General features: G+C 38.3%; 1 protein-coding gene across 1 annotated transcript; it reads left to right on the forward strand.

Moving 5' to 3' along the window:
- Window positions 1-21,342: 21,342 nt before the first annotated feature.
- On the forward strand, window positions 21,343-23,725 carry LOC309496384 (putative nuclease HARBI1; the record flags this gene model as incomplete). Its single annotated transcript, XM_082166377.1, has 3 exons — window positions 21,343-22,089; window positions 23,160-23,456; window positions 23,683-23,725. The coding sequence occupies exons 1-3, from the start codon at window positions 21,377-21,379 to the stop codon at window positions 23,723-23,725; spliced, it is 1,053 nt and encodes a 350-aa protein (XP_082022503.1). The 5' UTR covers window positions 21,343-21,376.
- Window positions 23,726-25,355: the final 1,630 nt, after the last annotated feature.

The following is a 25,355-nucleotide window of genomic DNA, read 5'->3' on the forward strand; positions in this document are numbered from 1 at the left end:
GAAATAGTTATGTTGATGAATTGCACCAAATATCTACAGGTCCTACACTTTATACAGTCTATGGTCCTACATTTATTCCCCTCATCCTCAAATACTCAAGGTCTGATAAATTAGTGAATAATTTTTTTTTTTATATATATAGCCGCTCTAGAGAAAATGGTTAATGGTGCAAATGCAGGCAGATCAATAATACTGTTGAATATTAAGTGTCCCCAACTAAGCAAGCCAAAAGCAACAAAGGCAAAGTCCATAAACTCTCACTCTGACTCTCACTCTTACCATTTCGCTGAACTACTGAACTAGAGCTGATTGAGACGCACCAAGATTTAATTTGGATTTATTTTTCTTTCTGTTAATTATTCTCATCTTAAACAGGACAAACACACAGAAAAACTCCTGGTGAAGCGACTGACATCCACGTGACACTATTATAAAGATGGCGTTTATTAAAGAGGAGAGTGAAGACGTGAAGATTGAAGAAACATGCAGAGTGAAACACAAAGATACTGAGGAACAAAGAAAGATGACGTTTATTAAAGAGGAGAACGAAGAAATGAAGGCTGAAGAAACATTCAGTCTGAAACAAGAAGATACTGAGGAACAAACAGGTTGGTTTCATTCTCAAAGCTGAATTTAGTCATTTGATCATTATTAAAATGTCCAGCTCTACAGAAATGAATGATATTTTTGAAGAATGTCAAATGAGTGTCCTTATTAAGGTGGTTTTATTTATTCGGGTCACCTCATGTGGACGAACATGTTGAGATTACGTGACCAGACAAATGCTAATGTTGCCTTCCACCTGAGAAGATCCGACTTCCATTTGTTATTACGACACAAATTAAACTAGGAAAAATAATACAGAAGTAGCCTTTTACAATTACTTGTGACATTAAACCCAAAATCAACTTCTAATTTAAATACAAAGAAAACCATATTACTTAATTTAAAGTTTTGTATAAATCAAAGAATGCAATAAGGAGTTAAAGCAAATAAAAATTCTGAGCTTGGACTTTTTTCTGGGGGCAGGGGGTGGTGTTGTGTGGCAAAAAATAAAATTATAGATTACATTTTTAGAAAATTATTTTCCTTGAAACTAACTAGTAACGTATCTGCCATTGCCACTAGCCCTGGACAGGCTCAGACTACAGATCATGGTGGGCTATTTGAAACCCCAAAACCATGAAAGATTACTCACTACAATATGGTGCAAACGTAACATTTAGGCTACTTTGATATCAAGTTTTGCTGGTTAGCTTTGTCCTTGACAGGGTACAAGAGGACCTACAATCTAAAACATGACATTTCTGAAATTGTTTTGTTCAAAAGAAATAATGGTAAATTAAATACTAGGAAATGAATATAATTTTTTTTTTTATAAAAGACGGTTTACTACAGAAAACTATGCCATGTGTATTTACATAACTGGCAATTATACGTATCTTCAAGTCATAAACACAGTTAGTGATTGTCGCCGATACGTCAGCTCTGGTTGCTGCTCCCAGTAGTCGTGTTGTGTGTTGGAGAGCGCGGACAGCTGCTCTGTGTTCAGGGTTTAATTCATGACAAGCTAGCACTTTTTTACCACTAGTTGCATACATTAGCTTTCTCGAGCACAACGTGCAGAAGCAAGCACCTGGTTCTCTTAATTTCTTACACCAGCTACCAAAATGCCTGCTGTCTCTGCCTATTCCTTCTATCCACCCCCAGCGCCATTTATTTTTAAGTCCTTTATCAATTAGGATGTCTTCCCCAGGCTTTATGGACTTAGTCTCCATCCTGCAGACTTATTTGCTTGCTTCTCTCCAATTCTGCTCCGGCATCTATGCTTAGTAAGACTTGGTTTCTGCTGTATCTCAACCACACTTTTTCCATGACCAGCCCCATTCTACTTCTGATTGCCTTGTAATGTTAGTTTGGTTAAGAGTGAAAGCAATGTGAATGATTAGTTTTATTTTTTGTAGAAAAGGAATATTTTTCAGAGCATAAATACATAAAAATGTTTCGCTTGATCCCCTCAAAGTTGCGTTGGATTTTTCTCCTTAGCGTAAAGGTTGAGAGGTCCACCTATCACTGTTTTCCATGTTCATAAAGTTAGTGGGGTAAATATAAAGGCTTTAATTTGTGTGTACAACCTACACTTACGTCACTGATATTTCTCATTTTGCTGGGTTTGACCCTGATTTGAAGTAGGAGCTAATTAAGTTCCCCCAAAAGGTGTTCCTATTACCTAAATCGTTCCCACTTCCTGAGCTGCAAACACCAAAAAACAGGTTCTTCCGCTATTAGTTCTAGGAACTATGAAATGGCACATGGTTCTCTTAATTTCTTACACCAGCTACAAAAATGCTTTTGCGTCTCTGCCTATTCCTTCTATCCGCGCCTAGTGTCATTTATTTTTAAGTCCTTTATCAATCAGGATGTCTTCCCCAGGCTTCATAAACTTACTCTCCATCCTGCTGACTTATTTGGTTGCTACTCTCCAACGTGACGTCGTCTCTGCTCCGGCATCTATGCTTAGTAAGACTTGGTTGGTGCTGGATCTCAACCACACTTTTTCCAAGACCGGTCCCATTCTACTTCTGATTGGCTTGTAATGTTAGTTTGATTGAGAGTGAAAGCTGTGTTCCTCTCATACTATTGGTAGGCGATCTCATGAACTTGAACGTGATATCAACAAGTTTTTTTAAATGTAGGACTATTCTTTTTTCCCCCGCTGTCAAACACTGCACACCAGAGATCCGGCATGATGCCGGAAAACTTTAAGCCCTGTACAATGTGAATGATTAGTTGTATATCGTCGCTGTCGGGCGGAAACCTCGTATGTCCAAATTTTGTCAATTTCATATTTTTTCATTAATCGATGCTATTGGTCAGTTTTTATTATTATTTTACTGACTCGAAGTTGGCACTGTGCATGTAAAATACCCCAAGTAGCAAGGTTTTTATTTATGGGAGAAAAAAGGTCTGTCTACTGGAGCCAAGTAACGTTAAGCCTATCTTTGGATAACTCTGTCTGTTTTTTAGACAATAACGAGTTAAAATAGTTAGGTTAGATACAATTGAGTAGGCTTGTTTTGTTAAAAATTGATAGCTGTAATGCTTCGGTGCAGAAGGAAGCCAGTGAGCCACGAAGGTAAGTTTGCGTGCAGATTAGGCAAATTTTCGCCTATTAGACAGCCTAGTCACCTCATCGTTTTTTGTTCGGCTTCACTTATAGCTCTTAAACCTTTAAAATGGAGTTTAGGAAGATGTATGTAACCACAGTCGTTAGCTTTGGTTAACTATTGAAGCCTTTTCTCTTGTGAAAAGGCTCAACGCGACCGCCGACTTTGTTTGCGTGCAGATTAATTTCCGCCTATTTTAGAGAGCCTAATATTTTGGTATTGCATCACTCATATTTCTTAAACGTTTAAAATGGAGTTTAGGAAGATGTAAGTAACCACAATCATTAGATTTGAATAGCTCTTAAAGCCTTTTCTCTTATCAAAAGGCTCAACGCAACCGCAGACTTTGATGAACACTGCTGGCAGCAGCGATGTCTGTGTCCGTACCATTCTTATCAATGACAGCATAACCTCGTATCTCCTTGCTCCCAAGTCATAAATCTCGTATCTCCGATTAAACATGATTTTGGGGAAATGTTGTGTTAATGTTGGTACACAACAGTATATGATAGCAATATAAGGTATAATACCAACTTTAACGATACAATGTTTAATAACACAAAAAATATGCATTTTTTTTAATTTCCTGAAAAATAAATTTTGGAGATACGAGGATTCCGCCCGACAGCGACGATATTTGTTGTAGATGAGGGATTTTTTTTCAGAGAATAAATACATAATCATGTTTCGCTTGATCCTCTCAAAGTCACGTTGGATTTTCTCCTTATCATAAAGGTTGAGAGGTCCATCTTTCACTGTTTTCCATGTTCATAGACATGGTCAGTGGAGTAAATAAATAGGCTATAATCTGTGTGTACACAGCTTTTTCTAAACGCCGGGTTCTGGTGTTTCATGTGCGTTTGCCCAATCAGCCTAGATTTATCTCACTGATCGTTCTTATTGTGCTGGGTTAGACACTAATTTAGTTCCCCCAAAAGGTGTTCCTAGGACCTAAATCGTTCCCAGTTCCTGAGGTGCGAACACGGAAAGCGGGTAATTCCGCCATTAGTTCATATCCATTTCACTCTGTGCACTGTGCTGCGCCATGACTGTGGTTGTTATGCTTCCGTCTTATATCAGCTCGCTTTCTGATTAGGTATAATTTCGTTTCCTCCTGAAAATCAACAGAGTATGTGCACGTTTGGATTAGGATTTCCATAGGATTTCAGGTTAATCCAACTAAAGCGACGAACGGCAAGTCATGTGCTTCATAGCATGGCCGTCTACACAATACTCATTCCTGTTATCTCAGGGACCGAGGTTACGTTAGTAACTGAGACGTTCCCTTTCGAAACGCTTACTCGTATAGTTGTCGCTCGTCTTCTGAAGCGGGAAATGCAGAAAGCAAAATAACTTGTGTTCTGAACGGAGCACTTTGGGCACGTAGCCGTGCCATGGCTTGAGGTCGACTTTGGAGTCGTTAGGCCCAAACTCGAGGCAGGAAGCGCTGACGGAGAGCACTTGTAAATTGCCCACTCTCTTGACCGATGCTAAAGCTAGCAGGAGTGCGGTCTTGAGCGAAAGTGGCCTTAGCTCGGCCAACTGTAGCGGCTCAAATGGGGGCCCTAAGGATCATCAATATGTCCCTAGAGGGTATGGTTAGAGGGCGAGAACGGTTGAGCCTTCTTGCCCCTTTCAGGAAGCGAACAATCAGGTTGCTTCAACCCAACGATTGCCCGGCCACAGGAGTGTGGAAAGCTGCTATGGCAGACACATAGACTTTGAGCGTGGAGGGGGAGCGACCCGCATCCAGTAGCTCTTGTAGAAAGGAAAGCACCAGCGGTACTTCACATGAAAGTGGGGTTTGGGCTGCAGGCTGAGCGCCAATCAGGGAAAACAGACCACTTAAGGGCATAGAGGCGTCTTGTGGATGGGGATCTAGGCTCATATATAGTGTTTAGGACTCTCGCTGGTAGGTCCGTAAGTTCCCGTTCAGGGGCCACACATGGAGGGCCCACAACTCGGGCTGAGGTTGCGAGATTGTCCTGTTCTACAAATAATAAGACAAGGTCAGATACTTGCATGTCTCAATGACAGTGTCCTAATACAAGTTCTTGAGGCTTCAGTTGTTCTTTGCTGACATTGTATTGATGAGAGAGAGAACCTAATACGGGTCTTTGATGATTGAAAAGACAAGGCCACAGCCTGGCACAAACTGGTTAGCTCAGCATCTTCATGTCCGAATTTCTCCCCTGAATTCCCAAAAGCTCATGAGATCTTGTAATCAGTGATCTTTTGAGGAGTAATGATGTCACTCGCTTACATTTACATTTACATTTATTCATTTAGCTGATGCTTTTATACAAAGCGACTTACAATTGCTATTTATGTCAGAGGTCGCACGCCTCTGGAGCAACTAGGGGTTAAGTGTCTTGCTCAGGGACACATTGGTGTCTCACAGTGGATTCGAACCCGGGTCTCTCACGCCAAAGGCATGTGTCTTATCCATTGCGCCACCACCCCTTTCTAGGAGGTGAGTGAGTGAATAAAGTTATACTTTCAGAAAGAAAGTTTGTGAACCTTTGTCTTGTAGTGGGTGTTTTGCATAAATTAGATTAGTTCAGGAAAAGATTCTTATATTAATACATAACAGAGTTAGCAAAATATAAAGTACATGAACATACAGAAAATTTAAATTGCAGGTCATGGATGCAAAACATGCTATACATGTGATCTTTGTTAACTACGGTGAGCAATTCTAAAACATTATTTCAAAAGAGTGTGAATTAATCCATAGGCAAAACCAATTCAAAAGGAAAATCTAGAGATGGGAAACTTGGATAAATGTATCCATTTCTCAAGTGTAAAAATTATGATGTGTTTTTTGCTGCTATGGTCACCAGTAAACAGTTTGGGGTTTACAGAATTGAAGTCTAACTCGTAGTTTGCTTGTCGGGTGAGGGGTATTTTGGATTATTTATTAAATATAGTTAATAATTGTGTCTGATCTGTCTCTACACTTTAAACACCTTTTTCAAGTGGGTATAGGATCTAGTTGTATGTATATTTTAATGTCTGTTGCTTTGTGCCAATGAACCAGGGTTAACTTTTATTTGTCTTTTTTTGCCTTAGACCTGATGGTGCTGAAAGAGGAGAATCAAGTACTGAATGAAATGGAAGAAAAAGATCAATATGAGAATCGTCATGATTTCACAACTGAAGAAAAATCTTTTAGCTGCTCACAGACTGAAAAGACTTCATCACAAGAAAAAGATCAAAAGACAGAAACTAAAGGTTATTTCACCTAACACCTGTGTGGAAACAGATTCACTCAAACTGGAAGCCTTAATAGGCACATGAGAATTCACAATAAAGAGAAGCTTTACACCTGCCAACAGTGTGGAAAGAGTTTTTATCAACATAAAAACCTTGAAATCCACATGGTAGTTCACAAGGGAAAGAAGCCGTACACCTGCCCACATTGTAGAAAGAGATTCAACCGAAAAGGAAACCTTAATAACCACATGAGGATTCACAATAAAGGGAAGCATGACACCTGCCAACTGTCTAGAAAGAGTTTAAGTCAGCATAAAAACCTTGAAGTCCACATGGAAGTTCACATGGGAAAGAAGCCATACGCCTGCCAACAGTGTGCAAAGCGATTCAACCGAAAAGGAAACCTTAATAACCACATGAGAATTCACACCAAAGAGAAGCCTTACACCTGCAAACAATGTGGAAAGAGTTTTGATCAACATGGAGACATTAAAGTCCACATGAGATCTCACCCTGGAGAGAAACCCTACACATGCCCTCAGTGTGGAAAGAGTTTTAGTCAACATGGAAGCCTTGAAGTCCACATGAGAGTTCACACTGGAGAGAAACCCTACACATGCCCTCAGTGTGGAAAGAGTTTCAGTCAACATGGAAGCCTTGAAGTCCACATGAGAGTTCACACTGGAGAGAAGCCTTTCACTTGCAAACAATGTGGTAAGAGTTTCAACCGAAAAGGAAATCTTAAAATGCACATGGTAGTTCACACTGGAGAGAGCCCTTACACTTGCCAACAGTGTAGTGATCGACCGATGTATCGGTTTACCGATATTTTTACCGATATTTAAGCATTTTCCCATAATCGGGTATCGGTTTTGTAATATCGGATTCGCCGATAAACGGCGCCATCTTGTGGCCGTTTTGAGAATTCCGCCATTGCAGCCCGCGTCTGAGGAGATCAGTCAACAACAACTCTGTGCACAGGTAAAACATATGTTCTGCTTGCTTTGCTTTAATTTTTCAACTTTATTTAACATAACAGACATGCAGAAATGAGATTTGAGACATGAATGCCTGATATAGCCTAGTTTATTTATGCAGCTTGGTTCTAAAAAATTGAGACGAACTCATGGAGTCACGTAGCGTAATCCGTCATGTCCTGCCCGAATAAAGACGTAACTTTACATGAATTAAATAAAACAGACATGAATGAGTGCATGTTGAAAATAAAAGCACTGAATTTAATTCTCTATCAGTTGTATTTGCTCACCATTAGTCTCGAGAAAAAAGTTCGTTCATATTGCTGAGCACTCACTGGGTTGATGATCAGGATGCTCACGGCCACTGAATGAAACTTTTGACAAGATTATCTTGTTTAAACATCCTAGATTATATTATTTACTACATAGCAATTATTTCGCTAATAACGTTACACATCTAAATATACCGCTTTGTGGAAATTAATTATTTATTATCTCCACGCGCGATCGCGGTTGAGTTCTGTGTAAAATAAATGCATAGATAAACAGCACTTTGTCAGTTGGCATTTCATGATCTAGATTCAATCTAGATCATGAAATGTCAACTGACAAAGTGCTGTTTATATAGTCTCGAAAAAAAAAAGTTTGTTCATATTGCTGCGCACTCACTGGGTTGATGACCAGGAATGCTCAAGCATGGCTACTGCATGAAACTTTTGACAAGATTATCTCGTTTAAACAACCTAAATTATATTATCATTTACTGCATAACCATTATTTCGCTAATACAAATCTAAATAAATACCGCTCTGTGGAAATTAATTATTTATTATCTCCACGCGCGATCGCGGTTGAGTAAGTTATATAGGCTAGTTCTGTGTAAACGCATAGATAAACAGCACTTTGTCAGAAAGGATTTCATGATCTAGACCGACTAAAACATTATTAATAATTAATAACATACTAGTTGGAAAATGCAAATATGCTGTTTTGTTTGTTACTTTCCTGATAATGTTATATTCCAGCTAATATTATTCAGTGAATTAATATTACCCAGTGAATTATTCCTCACTCTTTAAACCTATTAAATGGCACATATAAACCTTCTAAAACTGTTTAAAATGAATTACATTTCAATACAAAATACAATACAAAAAATACCTCCAACATGTGGAACCACTTAAAGATACATCACTCAACTATCTTTGAATATATGTTAGAATAATGTTTGTGCTTTATTTTTTACCTCATCAAAGCTTTTATTTTTAAACAAAGACACTTAGTAACAATGCACTTTATTTTTTGGACTCAGACCCCTCTATTTATTTGTGTATAAATATAAAGTTTTTTATGTATGCAAGGAGGGAGTGATTGTTATAAATAAAATTGTTTGTTCAGTTCATTTGTGTTGTAATAATTGTGTCAAAAACAGAAGTATAACAGTAAATAAATATCGGTTCTGCATATCGGTAATCGGCACATAAACATGCAAATAATCGGTATCGGCATCGGTTATAAAAAATCAATATCGGTCGATCACTACAACAGTGTGGTAAGAGTTTCAACCAAAAAGGAAACCTTAACATGCACATGGTAGTTCACACTGGAGAGAGGGCCCTTACACTTGCCAACAGTGTGGAAAGAGGTTCAAACGAAAAGGAAACCTTAACATACACATGATAATTCACACTGCAGAGAACCCTTACACCTGCCAACAGTGTGGAATAAGTTTCACTGTAAAAGGAAACTTTAAAAGGCACATGGTAGTTCACACTGGAGAAAGCCGTTCATACATGATCTCTGTGGATAGAGTTTCAGATAAAAAGGTACCTTGAAGTATAAGCAATCACTTATTTTATTCAGGGAGTTGAATAACTTTGAGACTGCAGAAGTCATTAAAAGTTGCATTTTCTATTGATTTGGTGAAACCAATTACAACATTTGTTGTGTTGAGTTATTTCAATTACTTTCGTTTGATTTGTTCGTTGCAAACAGCTTAAAGTCTGTTAATTTAGCCAATAAACCTGATTTGCAATAGGGGTTGAATAATTTTTATTACAACTGTGTGGTTTATAAATAACTGTACTATTTGCATGCTATGCTTTGTTACTCAGAAAACCCTTGTTAAGATGAAATGATTTGTTCGAGTGCCATTTAGTCAAGCATAAAAAGATGTTCTGAGGTGTGGCAATCTTAATATAATTTTCACTAATTTCTCCAACTTCTGCAGTTAGGTTTTTTGTATCTTTGATTGCATTCCCTCATTACCTAAAGTCATCTTGAATGCTGTTAAATACAACTGAAAATATTGTGAGCATCATAGGTTACTTCATAAATGAATGTTGATTTCCTAAAATGTAGTTTTAAGTCACCGTTATGGTGATCAATGTTATCTTTGGTTGGGCAGTTTATATCAACATAATGGAATATCAACACAATTTATATCAACATAATATTCTTCCTGTCAGTATAACAAAATAACTTATTTGTTCTTATTTATTGTTGCAGTCATGGTCATCTTTCATTTCAGTTGCTTGACACCAAGGCTGTAGGACATGTCTCCTGGAGACCCACTGTCCTGTTAAATTTAGATCCAACTCACCTGGCTGCAATTCTCAAATCATCCTGAAACCCTTGATTTTCTTGTTCAGCTGTGTTTTGTGTATATAAATCCTGGTAAATAAACGGTCAAATATGTCCGTCCAGCCCATGTTTACATAGGACATAATGGAAAAGCAGCGCAGAAAATGCATTTAGCATCTCTATTTCTGCAATGTTTCGAATGAACAACATAGCAGCGCCACAAGTGGGTAAACTGGATAGTCAATGTTGCGTTTTGATGATTTTGTTAGCCTCTAAAGGTGATGATACACAGGGCAACTTTTTGAGCAATGTTGCTGGGCAATGTTGCCATCAATGGGCAACCAGATGAGACACAGGGCCCACGACCGATCTAAATTATCCAGATAGAAATATATTGCCCATTTTCAATGGGAAAGTGCCCAAGCAACAATCGCTCGGCAAGATTGCCCAGCAACATTGCTCAAAAAGTTGCCCTGTGTATCATCACCTTTACATCATTCAAATGCACCGTTTTTGTATTTGAATGTGAATTTTATTTTAAATTCAATGAATGTGAATTTTATTTTAAATTCAACGAATATGCAAAATTCTATCTTTATTTTGTCATTCCATGAGGGCATTTTCTTTTCATCTTACCTCCCTATAATGTCTAATAAAGTTGTGGTTATTGAAGCAACTGCTTTGTTTATGGAGGTTACTGGGGAAATGGCTCTATTTGTTCAATTCAATTTACGTTTTTTTTGTATTCACATTCTTTTCACAATACACATCATTTCAAAGCAGCTTAACAGAGTCCATATTACAATTTAGAGTGTTCTGTTATTAGAGGTAACTGTCTAAGTTATGTATTTCAGAAATGTACATATAAATCAGTTAACTAAAAATTTATTAATTTAATCAATGTAATAATTTAATGCAGATACAATGAGCTCATTGAAGTAATGAATACTTGAAGAGTTTGGTTCCAAAACGCAATAAATTCATTTTGATTAATTTGAGTGAAAATGTGTTTTCTTTACCAAGAAAGTGGCAAGATGAAAACCAAAATTTTTTGTTTCAAACTTACACATAGCATTTTTAGGTTAACATAAAAAATTCAATTCCAGATTTAGATTTTCAAAGATTTATTATAAAAACGGATAAATGTCCCCCCCAAAATGCAATAAATCCATGACAATTCTTTTTTTCAAAATGCAATTAATCCATTGAATCAATATACATTTATTTTTCATATTGAAACTGTTGAAAATACACAAACTAAGTTTATTAGTATAAAAATATTAGTATAATATTTTTAGTAAGTTTCACAGACAAAAACACGTACTTTTGTCATATTAAGAACACTGTAGAGAATATTCACATATTATAGTATCAATTTTATATCACTTTTAGGCCTAAACCTTTTTTATTAAAGATTTTATTCAACCCATAGCCCTTTTGATCAAGGTCACCAAAAGCTATTGATAGGTAAAGGAATAGCTATCAATAGCTCACAGTGAACTTGCTCAACAGGGCTATGGGTTGAGTAATGCCAGAGTTATGCTTCAAGTTTTAAACAATGAATAAAAATCACATTCATTTTTAACACACTTTATTTGTTGTCTTGTGCATACTATAAATCCATTGCATTAATATAACAATATTCTTTGTAAAAACATTCAACAACTTATCAATCATTAAGAAATCAGTGAATGGTCTCTCTCAAAAGGCTGACACAATGGGCAGCTAACTCCATGACTGTCACAGTCAACATCGTTCATCTGTGACTGAGAGAGTGCATTATCATAGAAGGCACATTGGCACTCACACCAATTTCAGAGAGCAAGTTCAGCACATCCTTCCTTTTTGCTTCTTTCACTGTGCTTTCATTGGGAAGCTGACTTGGCTTGAAGTTTGGACACTACTTTTGGCCACTTCTTTCGTCGTGTGAGAACAAGCAACAGCCGGCATTTTTCCTCCTCCCGAGTGCCTCATCTTATTAATCTCCTCACGTTAATGATTCGATTTCGATACCTTACGTTTGTTTCTTTTCCACCGCAGAAACCACCACAAGTTCATCAATGCCGTCAAATTATTAATTTTTTTGTTTGTTAATCGAAAAGTACAAAGTAGATAAGAAAAACTAGGAAGCCGGGTGTATTAAAGCGCCGCCGTTACTGTTTACAATGCATGGAATGGTGCGCTGTGATTGGTTGAGCGGATGTATCGCATTCTGCAGAGAAGGGATACTGGCGTTTGTCGCGGTTTGGTAAGGGAGAAAACATGACAGAATAACACGACGGATATCGCATTTTACGTAAAATTAAAAATGGACTTTTCAGTACTGACCAGATACAATACTGATTTTTGCAGTAACTTTATTTGTAGTCACATGGACTATTTTAATTATGTCTTTCCTACCTTTTTGGGCCTTTAAACTTTCAATTAAATAGCTGTCAATGGAGCCCCCTTCCAAGTTGTGGACCTTCTTTCTCCTGGAGTTCATTGAGGGTAAAAGTACTTCCACTTAATCTTCCTTCCATCTTCTGTCTCAAATTCTAGTGAAGATGCAAAGCAATTATAAAGAAGCTTTAGTACCCAAGATCACATGTACTTTGTGTAGCGTCCTCAGGATGCAAGAAGTAGGGCTTCATGTTGTTGATATTTAGGTCAGCACCAAGTTTCTTGAGGGGGCATCACATATAAGTGAAACAACTTAAACACCAATCATTGTGAAGTCTGTTACAGCTCTCCCTTATGACATTTGCCTTCTCTGGTCAATCTGTACCTGTGATGAGGAAATATGCTATGGGAACTTTCCATGACCCATTGAGAGCTACAACCATGAGGACCAAGGCCTGGGTGGCCAGTATGTTGTCAATTTATCCAGTCCCAATGTCCACATACCCATGGAACTGGTCCCCTGCAAATTCAGTCTTCTTATAAATGTACATTTCATCCATCCTCAAGGCAAAGACTGTTTCTTTTCCATTCTCTCTGTTTGCCTACATTAATTTGTAGTGCTGTGAAAGACTGCACTAACTCCAGGATCGGCTGAGGAGCTGAAGCAGTTTGCCACCACACTACACTTTTACTCCCCAAAGGCATATGAGTATGTGTGTGACGGCTTTCACAAAGCTCTACCACAAGTGTAGTGTGGTGGCAAACTGCTTCAGCTCCTCTGAGTACTTGGCTGACTTTCCCCCTGATGTAAATCCCGCAAGATGTGCTTTGGTACGTTATCCGTTGGCACATAGCAAACTCGCTCAAGCAAAGATGCACACAGATTTGATATCAACTGCTTCTTCTTGAGTTGGTGCAGACCTTTTTTATTTTTCTTTATTATATTATAGATGCTGTTCATAGATATCAATACACATCAACTAGGAATTCCCACCACACAAGCACACTTTACAAAAAGTTTTCTGCTGTTTTAATTACTTATTACAAAATGACAAAATAAATTACATATAGAGGAACATAGTAACCAAGTTATTATCAATAAGTAGACAAATGTAATAAATGTAATATAAATGAACACATGTAAACATTTTATTTAAAAAATATATGGTAACACTTTACAATAGACCCTTTTCACGGACCGTAATGACGCGTTTTAACAGTCATCAGCATCGTAAATCTGGCAAAGTGTTTTATATTTTCATTTTTAAAAATATGTATATTTATAACACTATACTTAGTATTATATTACCTTTGCATCAAATTACACAAAAAACGTAACGCTGCTGTGAGTGTGTTTCTAATACAGTGGCTCTGGGAGAGACTGGAAAGCTCACATCTTTCCATCTTCTGACTGCCATTATCAATCTCTCTATATTTTTTCCTCTTTTTGAAAGTTGTGAAAACACTATTGTGTTGTTTTTCTTTTTGCTATTTGAGCAAATGGGGACACAAAAAAATATATTTAATGTTTTCTCTCATTCGCCGCTATGGAATTCTACCCAACTATGATGACTTCCACTTCTGAGAAACCCAGAAATGTGAAAATGGTCTAAAGGTTCATTAGTTAACATTAGTTAACTACCTTAGTTAACATGAACTAAGAAGGAATAATACTTTTACAGCATTTATTAATCTTAGTTAATATTAAGTTCAACATTTACTAATACATTGTTAAAATCAAACAATCTAAAAAAAAAAAAAACGATTAGTTGGCTGAACAACCATTACTTATAAAAGTAAATAGATTAAATAGTATTCATACATTTTCAACCTCTACTTAACATATATAGTGTGTGTAACACAAAAATATAAGTTACCAGGTGAACTTAAATGTATGCATAAATAAAAAAATTAAAACATAAGTCAGGTTAACTACTATAACAATTACATCAAATTTAGGTAAATCTAGCATAACATTTTAAGTAACTATACGAGTGAGCGTTTGATATGTAAACACCTGTCCAGTATTTCACTTGACCCCCACCAATTTGCTTATAGAGCAAATAGGAGTGTTGATGATGCAGTTTCACTTTGTTTGCATTCTATTCTTCAACATCTGGAGTTAAAATCTACATATGTACGTGTCCTCTTTGTGGACTTTAGCTCTGCGTTCAACACCATCGTTCCTGTGAAGCTGATCAACACTTTACAGGAGCTAGGTGTTAGAACATCACTTTGCAAATGGATTTTCAACTTTCTATGCGATAGGAAGCAGGTGGTTAAAATGGGTGATTACGTCTCACAGTCAAAGTTTTTGAACACTGGCGCCCCTCAGGGCTGCGTCCTTTCCCCACTTCTGTACTCTTTATACACACAATTCTGTCAATCACACACCAGTTCAGTTTTGTTGTTTAAGTTTGCTGACGATACCTCTGTAGTTGGTCTTATTACTAACGGAGATGAGTCTGACTACCGCAGAGAAGTGGAGGGGCTGGTGAAATGGTGCGAAAGCTATAACTTGATTCTTAACATCTCAAAAACCAAGGAACTGGTTGTGGATTTTAGAAGGACCCCTAGTCCCCTCCCTACGCTCTCCATTAATGGGGTGGAGGTGGAGAGGGTCACTTCCTTCCAGTTCTTGGGGACCACAATCCAGGAATCCTTATCATGGGAGCTCAACACTAATTTTAAGATCAGTAAAGCTCACCAGCGACTCCAACGAATTTTAAAAAGTTTAGAGTCAGTCGAGTTGCCATGACCCACTTTTATAGGTCAACTATTGAAAGCGTGCTCACTTTTTCCATGCTTGTCTGGTTCGGTCACACAACCGCTCAGGACAAAACTAGGTTGGAAAGAGTAGTACGCAGAGCATCAAAAATTATAGGCTGTAGTCTCCCTTCACTTTCTTCACTTTTCTCCACCAGAATAATCAGAAAGGCTAAAAACATCATAGCGGACCACTCTCACCCTGCTTACCATCTCTTTAATCTCCTTCCATCAGGAAGAAGATATAGGAGCATTAAGACCTCCACATCACGTTTTAGAGACAGCACTTACCCTCTGGCTATCCGACATCTGAACTTGCACTGACTGGTAGCAGCACTCTATCAACTGTATGCACTGTGCACTTTCTCTGCCGAGGGGTATTGTCTTTTTTTCTGCGGGGTTTTGGTCCTACTGTTTGCTGGGTATTGTTGCTGAACATTGTCTGTTTTTTTTTTTGTTTTTGTTTTTTGTACTTATGATGTTTGTCTTTTAGGTTATTTATGTCTGAGAGTTGTACCAAGACAAATTCCTATCAACTTGTTGACATGGCAATAAATTTATTGAATTGAATTGAATTGAATTGAATTGAATTGAATATTGAATTGAATTGAATTGAATTGAATTGAATTGAGCCATGTAATTCGCAATTTCACCTGATGCCTTTCCAGCCAAAAATGTTTGCCATTTTGTGGCATATGTGAAGCACATGTGAAGACAGGGAAAATGTAAGCTTAACTTTCTATAAACTAAGTAAAATATTAGGTTTTGACGTTTTAACAATAATAAATACTTGTTTGTGTTAGTGGGTGAAGAATTTCTGAAACGCAACTTGATGAAGAGAGGTTTTCATTTACACTGAAAAGAGGTAAGCTTAACATTTTAAGGTACACTCATTTATTGCGTTTTTGGTCAAGAAATTACCTTTTAAACTGAATTTCAGAATTGCTACGAATTTTGCTTCAACAATTAGAAAAGTTTTCGAAGTATATGACCATGCATCCTGTTGGCACGTACCCAGCAAACACATTTACGTTGTGACAACGTCTGTGGCAAGTTACATTTCTGCTATGGCAATGTTGCGGTCTACGTGCTCGCAACATTGTAACAACGTAGAATTGTAAGATTTATCAAAAGTCATACATTTGTGAAAAAAAAAAAAAAGATATATATATATACAAATACACAAACTTCTTTTAAGTATAATAAATAAAACATAAAAAGCAAAGGCAGATCAGAACATTTAATGTACAGGCACAGGTAACGTTAAACTTGGCAGAAAACAAAGCAAATTGGAGCTACACATGACAGGACTATACAGGGAGTACTAGCATGAGCAGACATGATAACCAAATTTTTTTTTCTCTGTGCATTTTCAAAAAAAAACAAAAAAACATAAACGTTATGTTTAACGTTTAAAAAACGTTATTCATAAAGAATAATTCATATTCAAAGTTTTGTTTTTGCTGCTGCAATGTTTGCCCAGCACGTAATTAAGAATAATCATTCAGATTAATTCATATTCAAAGTTTCGTTATTGCTGCTGCAATGTTACTTTGCCAAGCATGTCATTTTTATGGATATTTTATTTTGGTGGAGATTCTTCTTTGCTGAAATGTTTTTCATGCCCAAGGACTGTCCAGATTGACTTGTCAGCATGTTTCCATGTCAGTTCTGTGGACATCAATATTGTACTACAGTGGCCTATGTGAAGCACATGAGGATTCATAGCAATATCCCTAACTTGCTTCTTCATTGTTGCATCCAAGCCTGCAACAAGAATTTCACAAAATTAGCAGCTTTGAAATCACATCTTTACAGACAAGTGTGTGTGGTGGTGCCTAGATCACATTTGTGCCCTGCAGTAGACCTTGCATGCCATGTTGACTTGTGTAGTGCCAAATGTGATACATTGACTCAGTTTTATTCCCATCTTAAAGTGCACATTAAAGAGGGACGAACAGTGGCGGCATATGCCCCTTTAAGCAGTGTGATGCATCATTTACAGTAATATACATTTACCTCTCACCTGTCAAGAAAACATAAAAATTCAACTGAGGAAAATCTAACTGAATCCATTGTTACCACAGCAAATGTGACTGAAGCTGAAAGCTTTCAAAATATTGACAGTGATATGATAACCGATGAACATATTGATGTAGTTGGAAACAGAGAGCATTTGGAGGTTAGTCCAGAAAATAACCAGTCAAGTACTGACCAGATGCAACTTGTTCTCTTGTGTAGAGGACAAGATTTCAAGTATTTTGGTCAGGAATTGGTAATGGGATGCTTGATGAAAGACCTTCAAGAGACCAATGGCATAGTGTTACCTGATGGAGAGGTATGCAAAGGAATCTTACGAGCCATTGCTGGAGACAACCTGGGCTCACACAATATCAGAGGTTTTCTTGAAAATTTCAATGGCAGTAAGTACTTCTGTCGATACTGTGAAATTCACAAAGATGCATTTCAAGCAGATCCTCTGTCCAGAGCCAATACTCGGAACACCAGAGTCATACAAAGAGCATGTTCAGAACCTTGCGGTAAATTTACATAACTAAATGAAATTCTTCATTACCCCCAAAGCTCCACTTTCTAGTTCACTATCCACGGTTGATTGAAGACTTTGGTCCTCCCAGAGCACATTGTTGCATGCGATTTGAGGCGAAACACCTGTACTTTAAAAAAGTGTCTCAGGTTGTCTGCAATTTCAAAAACATCTGCTCCTCTTTAGCAATAATATATACAAAGGTTTGGAAACAGTCACTAGTGACTCATCCACAGTTGCCCTCACCAACCAGTTGTGGTTGGCACATGAAGGATGGAATGCTTGTCCCCCAGCTTTTAACCAAAGAACCTGTACAGGCCAGGTGCTCACATCATTATTATTGAGTTTTGCCACATTATATGCAACTATATTGTTTCAGATTTTTTGGCATGATATTGTTTTTCCTGTTTTGTAGATTAGATTTATATTATGCCCTTGGATGCATGCATGCATGTTTTGTATTGGGAAGGTATTCATTATCAAAACAGTAAATTCTTCTTTTGTGTCCCTGACCAGGACTCAGACTGAGCACATGGACATGGTCCCTGGGTGCCTTCTGTTGGCTGCCTACCTGAGTGCCACTGCTTTGATGGGGAAAAACATACCTTTGCCATACGACTATTACATAGTTATTACTACTAACTAGTTACTAACCCCTAACCCTAAAGAAGTGAGAGAGCACTTATGTTAGGATGGAATTAATAACTATAGTGATGTCAATTAAATATAATTTGTGTTACAACCTGGTACATTAATGAAGTCAAATAGCACCATAGACCACCATCTACAGTTTTACATTTCCGCCTTGACATTAAAGTATTATAACTTGTGCAGCATTGCACTGTCTCTCCCTACAAGCTTTAAACTTGGCTTGACTCATTCCCATAGATAGGGGTACTGATTGATAGAGGTTTTGGGATACTATGTTATGTTTCCACTGTGCAATACATTCACTTTGAAAACTTGTTCTCTTTAGGCGGAGATTGTTTTTTTCATGTTCTAGTTCTGTTGTCTCTTACACTGTACAATAAATGTTATTCACTTTGAAAACTTGTTCTCTTTAGGCGGAGATTGTTTTTTTCATGTTCTAGTTCTGTTGTCTCTTACACTGTACAATAAATGTATTCACTTTGAAAACTTGTTCTCTTTAGGCGGAGATTGTTTTTTTCATGTTCTAGTTCTGTTGTCTCTTACACTGTACAATAAATGTTCCACTTCAGCAGACATCCCATGAGTGTTGGCTTTCATTTGATACCATTTTTATGTATATGGTCATTGTGGTTGTGGAGATATTCAACATTTATTGTTGGCATGTCACGTTGAGCAGGAAACCAAAAAATTGGCCTGAAATTGCTTGTACAAGTCACACAGAAATTCAGCTTGACAACCACCCTAATATCTTACCTATGGGTGTCTTCTAACTAAAAAAATAGGGTGAAAGCTTGTACCAAAACATGTCCGCAAAAGTCTTAACGGAAGCCCTTTTCAGAATTGGCCCCCTGCCTACAAAGAGAAACCAGCTTTGACAGTGTTGGGATTGGCAGGGAGACAAAGTTCCTGGGAGAGACGAGTGTTCTGTGGCAGTGTCCCGTTTGGACTTCAATGAACTTGACAAACCACTGCAAGAAAAGCGTATGTCCTACTCAAAAGGCTTGCATGAGGAAAATATCTGGAGCTGTAAAAACATTTTACTGAATACTGTAAAGTACTCACTGGGAAACTTTTTAATTCTTGATCTCTTGCACGAAGACATACCACAGTTTGTAAAGATCACTCAACTTCTCAACATTAGAGCCAGTTGGTTTATCGTTGGCCAGCTCTTCAGCACTCTTGGATTTGAGGCGCATCTCCATTCATACTGTGTCACTCCTTCTGAGGATATTGTAATATTCAAAGCTGGAGAGGAGGTAGATTTTCATAGTCTGGACTGTTACCATCTGTCAGACAAACATTTCATCTCACTAATCCATCGTCCCTTCAAACCAATGTGAGTGTAAACTGTTATGTTTATTGTTATAATGTTGCACACAAAATCGCCTCTGACTACTAGCACAAAATCTGCAGATTTGAGTGTACTTTATTGTCTGTGCAGTAAAAATAACTTCCACTAACTACTTTGTTTTTTTGTTGTTGTTGTTTGTTTAATTTAAAAACAGAGAATGAAGTAGATGGTCCAACACTATTAAAAATGACTGAAAGAATGAGTGAGCATCTGTTCCCAAAAATCAAAGAGGAGATCAAATTTATGTCTGCATTGGAAGACCTGAAATCGTGAGTATTGGATCTGATTTATTTGATTAAAGTAGTAGTGATTAGGTTTGGGTACTATCCCTATATGACCGGTATGTACTAGGCCGAATCGGAATGTTAGGATATGATGAAATTAATATAATATTCTTTATGCTACTTGTTGTTTTTAGCCACCATGACATCCCTGAACATGAAACATCACAGACCACTCCAGTGGTTCCACACTCCAGTACTGCAGTACATTATCCTCCATTTCTAATGAGTGCCCTTGAAAAGGAGGACCCACAGCTGAAGGCTCCTACCAAAAATAAGTTCAAAAATGCATTAATTCAAGCCCTATTTGACCACCTTAGCCAAAAAAACAATGTAAGTCTAAACTTTTTTCTGACATGTTTAGAAAAAAAATTTGTTTTGTCTTTTCGGTTGTTTTTTAAAAATCTTTGATAGGGATTTCCAAGCGTTGTGGTAGAGGTTAAATAGAAAATACTATTTATAGATTGTCTTATTTGGGAGTATGTTAATGTTTACATAGTTTTGCTAACTTCAGGTTCCTTGTTACAGGTTCCTTGTTACTCACACACACAGTATGTGGATCTGATGTTACAATGTGTTCCACTGTGTTGATGAGCTTTCCATTTCTAAGGGAGAAATATGGCTATTGATTTGTATGTATCCCACAAAATATGAATTTGAAATTCTATAATTTCCTTCTTTTTTGTTGCATTTTAGTATTATTGAGTGACAGATTGCTGTTTGTTTGACTTTTATGGAGCTAGAATAGTCTCAATATTAATTAGGGCTGTAACGATACGCGATATAAAACCGAAATCGCGATACTCAGAGCCACAAACCTGTGTCGCGGTGTGAGAAGGCAGAATCGCGACACACCCCTTCCAAGAGTTAACTTTTAGGTGGCAAAACATTTTTACCAAAAGTAATACTACCCACCAGATGAAGAAGGGTTGGCTCTCCACAGAACATAAAATATTTATTTTATTTTATTTTTCGTGTTCGCATTTATGAGGAAAAAAACAATGTAATGTGACAGTTCTCCGAAACTGCTTTAAAACTTTCACGGAGACCTCAAACAGAAAGCACAAAGCCTTTCTTTAAAACAAATGTTGAAGCTGACATTGGCTTTATGTGAGACAGAAGTGGAGAGAAATGGTGTGTACATGTATTTATTAACATAATTTATTTTACTAATATGTGCAATTATTATCATGTATATGGCTTTGTTTTTAGGCCAGGGCCCGTATCCCTAAAGAATTTTTGTGCAAAAAGTGGCTCCTAGCGGCCAAATTCTAAGAAAATTCTCAGAGTCATGACGTTTTCTTAGAATTTCCCCTAAAAGTGACACGAAACCCAGTTAATATAAAAGCTATTCCTCAAGATTCCTAGCGCTTAAAAGGGCTCCTAAGGCGAGATCTGCTAAGAGCAGGGAAGAGGACTTTAAGTGGCTTAGGAGTTCCCCTAAGCAGCTGCACAAAATGGCCAACAGAGGAGGCAGGAGAGATGTCCTGCAAACACTGGATGACAGGGAATTATTGAGACGCTACAGATTGGATCGTGCAGGAATCATGTTTGTGGTGGATCTCCTTAGAGATGCAATTACTTCACCAACTCGACGCCACAACGCTATTACACCGGAGAAGAAAGTAATCACAACCCTGAGGTATTTGGCAACAGGGAAAATGCAACAATGCAGCAGTGATGACTTGGGTCTGTCCCAATCCTCTGTCAGCAGAGTCATCACCCAAACACTGACAGCTTTGTCACAACCTAATATTGTGACACAATTTGTTTCATTCCCGCTGGATGCCCGCACTTTACACACACATAAAAGGGCATTTATGGACATTGCAGGATTCCCTGGCGTTGTGGGTGTAATTGATGGAACACATGTGAGAATAATTGCGCCATCAGAGGACGAGGCTGTCTTTGTTAACAGGAAGAATTTCCACAGCATCAATGTGCAAATAGTGTTCAATGCGGCCTGTAAGATTTTGGACATTGTGGCTAAATGGCCAGGCTCCACACATGATGCGAGAATGCTCTCCGAGAGTGGCATCAGACAGCTTTTTGAGAGACGCTATGTGCCAGCTAATTGCCACTTGTTAGGGGACAGTGGCTACCCATGCAAACCATGGCTCCTTACACCTTACCTCCAGCCACGCCAAGGGCCCCAACTAAACTATAACAGGTCAACATGACATCATGACTTTGCGTAAACATACACGCCACTTTCAAGTCAAAAGTGGCGTGTTATCTATACGCATTTTGAGCTATCCGCGTGTATGTTCACGCCGAAACGAACCGTCATCTTCCGCGTGTATGTCTACGCCGTTAAATGTCCGAGCGAAACGGAGCAAAATGAACGTGAAATAATCATGTTGGTCCCCTTTGGAAAACGTGTAGATGTCACAGTTTAACAGCCTCAGACGTGAATCTTACACATACCATTATCCCCGGACGTTTGCTAATCCTACCCCTAAATCTAATCATAACCATTTCTTAAAACTATAGGCTACAATTATAAAGAAAAACAACAGACAGACAAGTATAATCACAATAATTTATTTAATGAGAAAATGTCAAAATCGGTACCAAAAGTTGTTCACGTGACGATGTGTCGCAGTCCTCTCTGGCAGTGGTTTTGTATGAGGTAACAGACAGAGCAGAATTTAAGTTATTAATTCAAATCCATGAAAACGTTAATCCGTCTTCGGTTCGGTTCGCTCTGAGGGCTGCGCGGCAGTGCGCACTTCATTTCAAATGTGAATGTGCATGACACAATCTGTGACGAAGCAGGCGAGGCGAGAGCCAATGAGCGTTTGATATTACTGCCGTAACCATAGTAACCTGTCGCTTCTTGAGGGCGCAATTTTTGAATTTGAATTCATAACAAGCGCGGGGTTTGACGTTTACGGTCAAGATGACGATTACTGGATAAAGGGCTGAGTTCCTAGGATGGTAGGAGAAGATTAACCCCAGTGACGGGTAGGTTTAGGGACTTTTAGGGAGTTGGGGTAGGTCATATACAGTAATGCAACAGCGTTGATAAACACGCTGAAAAGCGATTATGCGTGTTGATAGCACGCCAAAAATGGAAATCGAATTGGCGTGTCATACATACGCCATTTCATGAGATCAGTCTGAACAGGTAAGCCAAACAATACAAAAATCATGGAAATGAAATGCAAGCAATATGTTAGAGCATCCAAGTAGTGCAATATTTCCATCAATTAATTAAAGGTCTGTATTCTATTGTAGGGCCCACAAGACAACAAGAGCGGTGGTGGAGCGTGGCATAGGCCAGCTTAAGAGGCGCTTTCATGTTCTCCACGGAGAGGTGCGGCTGAGGCCTGAAAAAGTCAGCAAAGTCATCATAGCCTGTGCAATATTACACAATATTTGCAAGGTTAGACAGATTGCAGAACCTCTGGAGGATGGCGATGAGGATGAAGACAACGATGAGGATGGTGGTGAAGAAGATATTCACATTCCACAGGGGAACCTAGCCCAGAGTGGACTGCCTTACAGGGCAAACTTCACAAATGTACATTTCAGGCAAGCTGTAGCCCCATGTCATTTGAGAACTTGTGATGGTATTAAGAACTACCACAGTTTTACTGCACATCACCTGCAATTGTTAAATGCAAGACACAGAACACAATCTCTAAATGGTTTATTTTTTAGGTGTTCAATTTTAAGGCGGTAGTAGTCCTCCTGAAGGGAAAGGACTTTTTTTTGTTGTTCAAACATCAATTGTGAGTTGCAATCTTCTCTCCTGCAGGGATGCTGACGGAGCAGGTGCTGCGGATGGGAATGGTGTTTGATCCGCCGGGCTGTCCTGAGTAGCAGCTGCAGATGGTTCAGGCGGCAATCTTGTCGGCAAACTTGATGGGCCCGGTTCTTGTGATGGCTCCATGCTACAGAAATACATAGGCCTAGTTTAATTATTGTTTTGATTAAATTAATTTAATACAATGAGCATGGATAACACATGAAATGGCTTCTGCAATGAATAAACACTGTTGATATGAATAACCCTGTGTCCTACCTTTGCTGCATTTCAAGGGCCTGCATCATTGACGTGTCAATGCCTTTTGGCAGCCTGGTAACACTGACCTCAGAGTGTCCCAGGACTTGAAAGACAGTGTCGGCCACTTGGGACAGCCGCTTTGCAGGTGGTCCACCCCCTAGAAAGAAACAGTCAATGAACACAGTACTTAGGCATGTAAATTAACTTTGCCAGCAGGAGCAAGTTGCCAGATTATGTGGTAGGCTATAGTATTTTGCTCACCTATGAGTGAGGATTCCCGCTTGTGTGCTGCAATCTCATCTTTTGCCTTGGACTGCAGCACATACCACCTTTTCTCACAATCGTCGCCTGTCCACACCACCAGTGGAAAAGAGGCATTGATTGTTTGGGATATTGTGTCCCAGGCGCGCCTCTTGCCTTGGCTAGTGACAGTTGGGCCAAATTTTCCTCGTAACATACCTTTATGTTCGTTCACCAACTGGGCCAGCAACAAACCTTGCTCCTCAGTCCAGTTCGGCTTGCGATTCCTTTTTTTCTCCATTTTCTGTGTTTGTAGGATATTTGTTAACAAGCCTTCATAAATAGACCAGCCAGCGATCACAGACATTGATAAAAGCTGAGCCGTGTTACCCTCGTTAAGACCACACTGAGTTGTAACGTTGCAATTTCTACTTTATTAAGGACAGCCCCTTGAGATAGGCCATCTTGTTTTCAATGGGGTCCATATGGGAGTGAAAGTACAAAATATGCCAGCTAGGATATTAATATGAGCAAATAAGACATGAATCATTATTTGAACAGGGTGTAATGAGCTTAAGTTTTCACATATTTTAGATTCTAATGTTAGGCTATAACCCCTACAGCTTACTATTCATTTTCCAGATATTTTCTTGAATGTGAAATATTATTTACAATTACAGTCTGCATAAGATTAGAGTGTATAATTATGTTTATTGATTTGAGGGTACATCCTTTGCTCATTATCACCAAAAGTTCATTTTCATCAAACTTGTAGGATCAACCAATCACGGCTTTTGAAATGATGACTCATACCTAGCAACGGGGTCAACCACACCTCCTCACTAAGATAGGATTTTCCATCCATTCCTTGCTCAGAGTTCACTGAAAATGTTCTGGAATCACTTCTAAGCTAAAACTCCTGGCAAGGAATTTTTAGGTTAAGTTAGGAGCTCTCTGAGAGGATTCTCAGAATCTTTAGGGATACGGGCCCAGGTGGTTAATGCTGCCATCCTTCTTCTGCCATCTCTTTTCAAAGAAAAGGAGTCAGCACCCTATGTCATGGATCAGGTAACTTTTACAGAGAAAGAATATTCAAAATCACACAGGGCCCTATTTTAACAATCTAAGCGCATGGTCTAAAGTGCACTTTGGGGTGTGTCTGATCCACTTTTGCTGGTTTAATG

Source organism: Leuciscus leuciscus (assembly GCF_965113295.1).
Source record: "Leuciscus leuciscus genome assembly, chromosome: 4".
Lineage (NCBI taxonomy): Eukaryota > Metazoa > Chordata > Actinopteri > Cypriniformes > Leuciscidae > Leuciscus > Leuciscus leuciscus.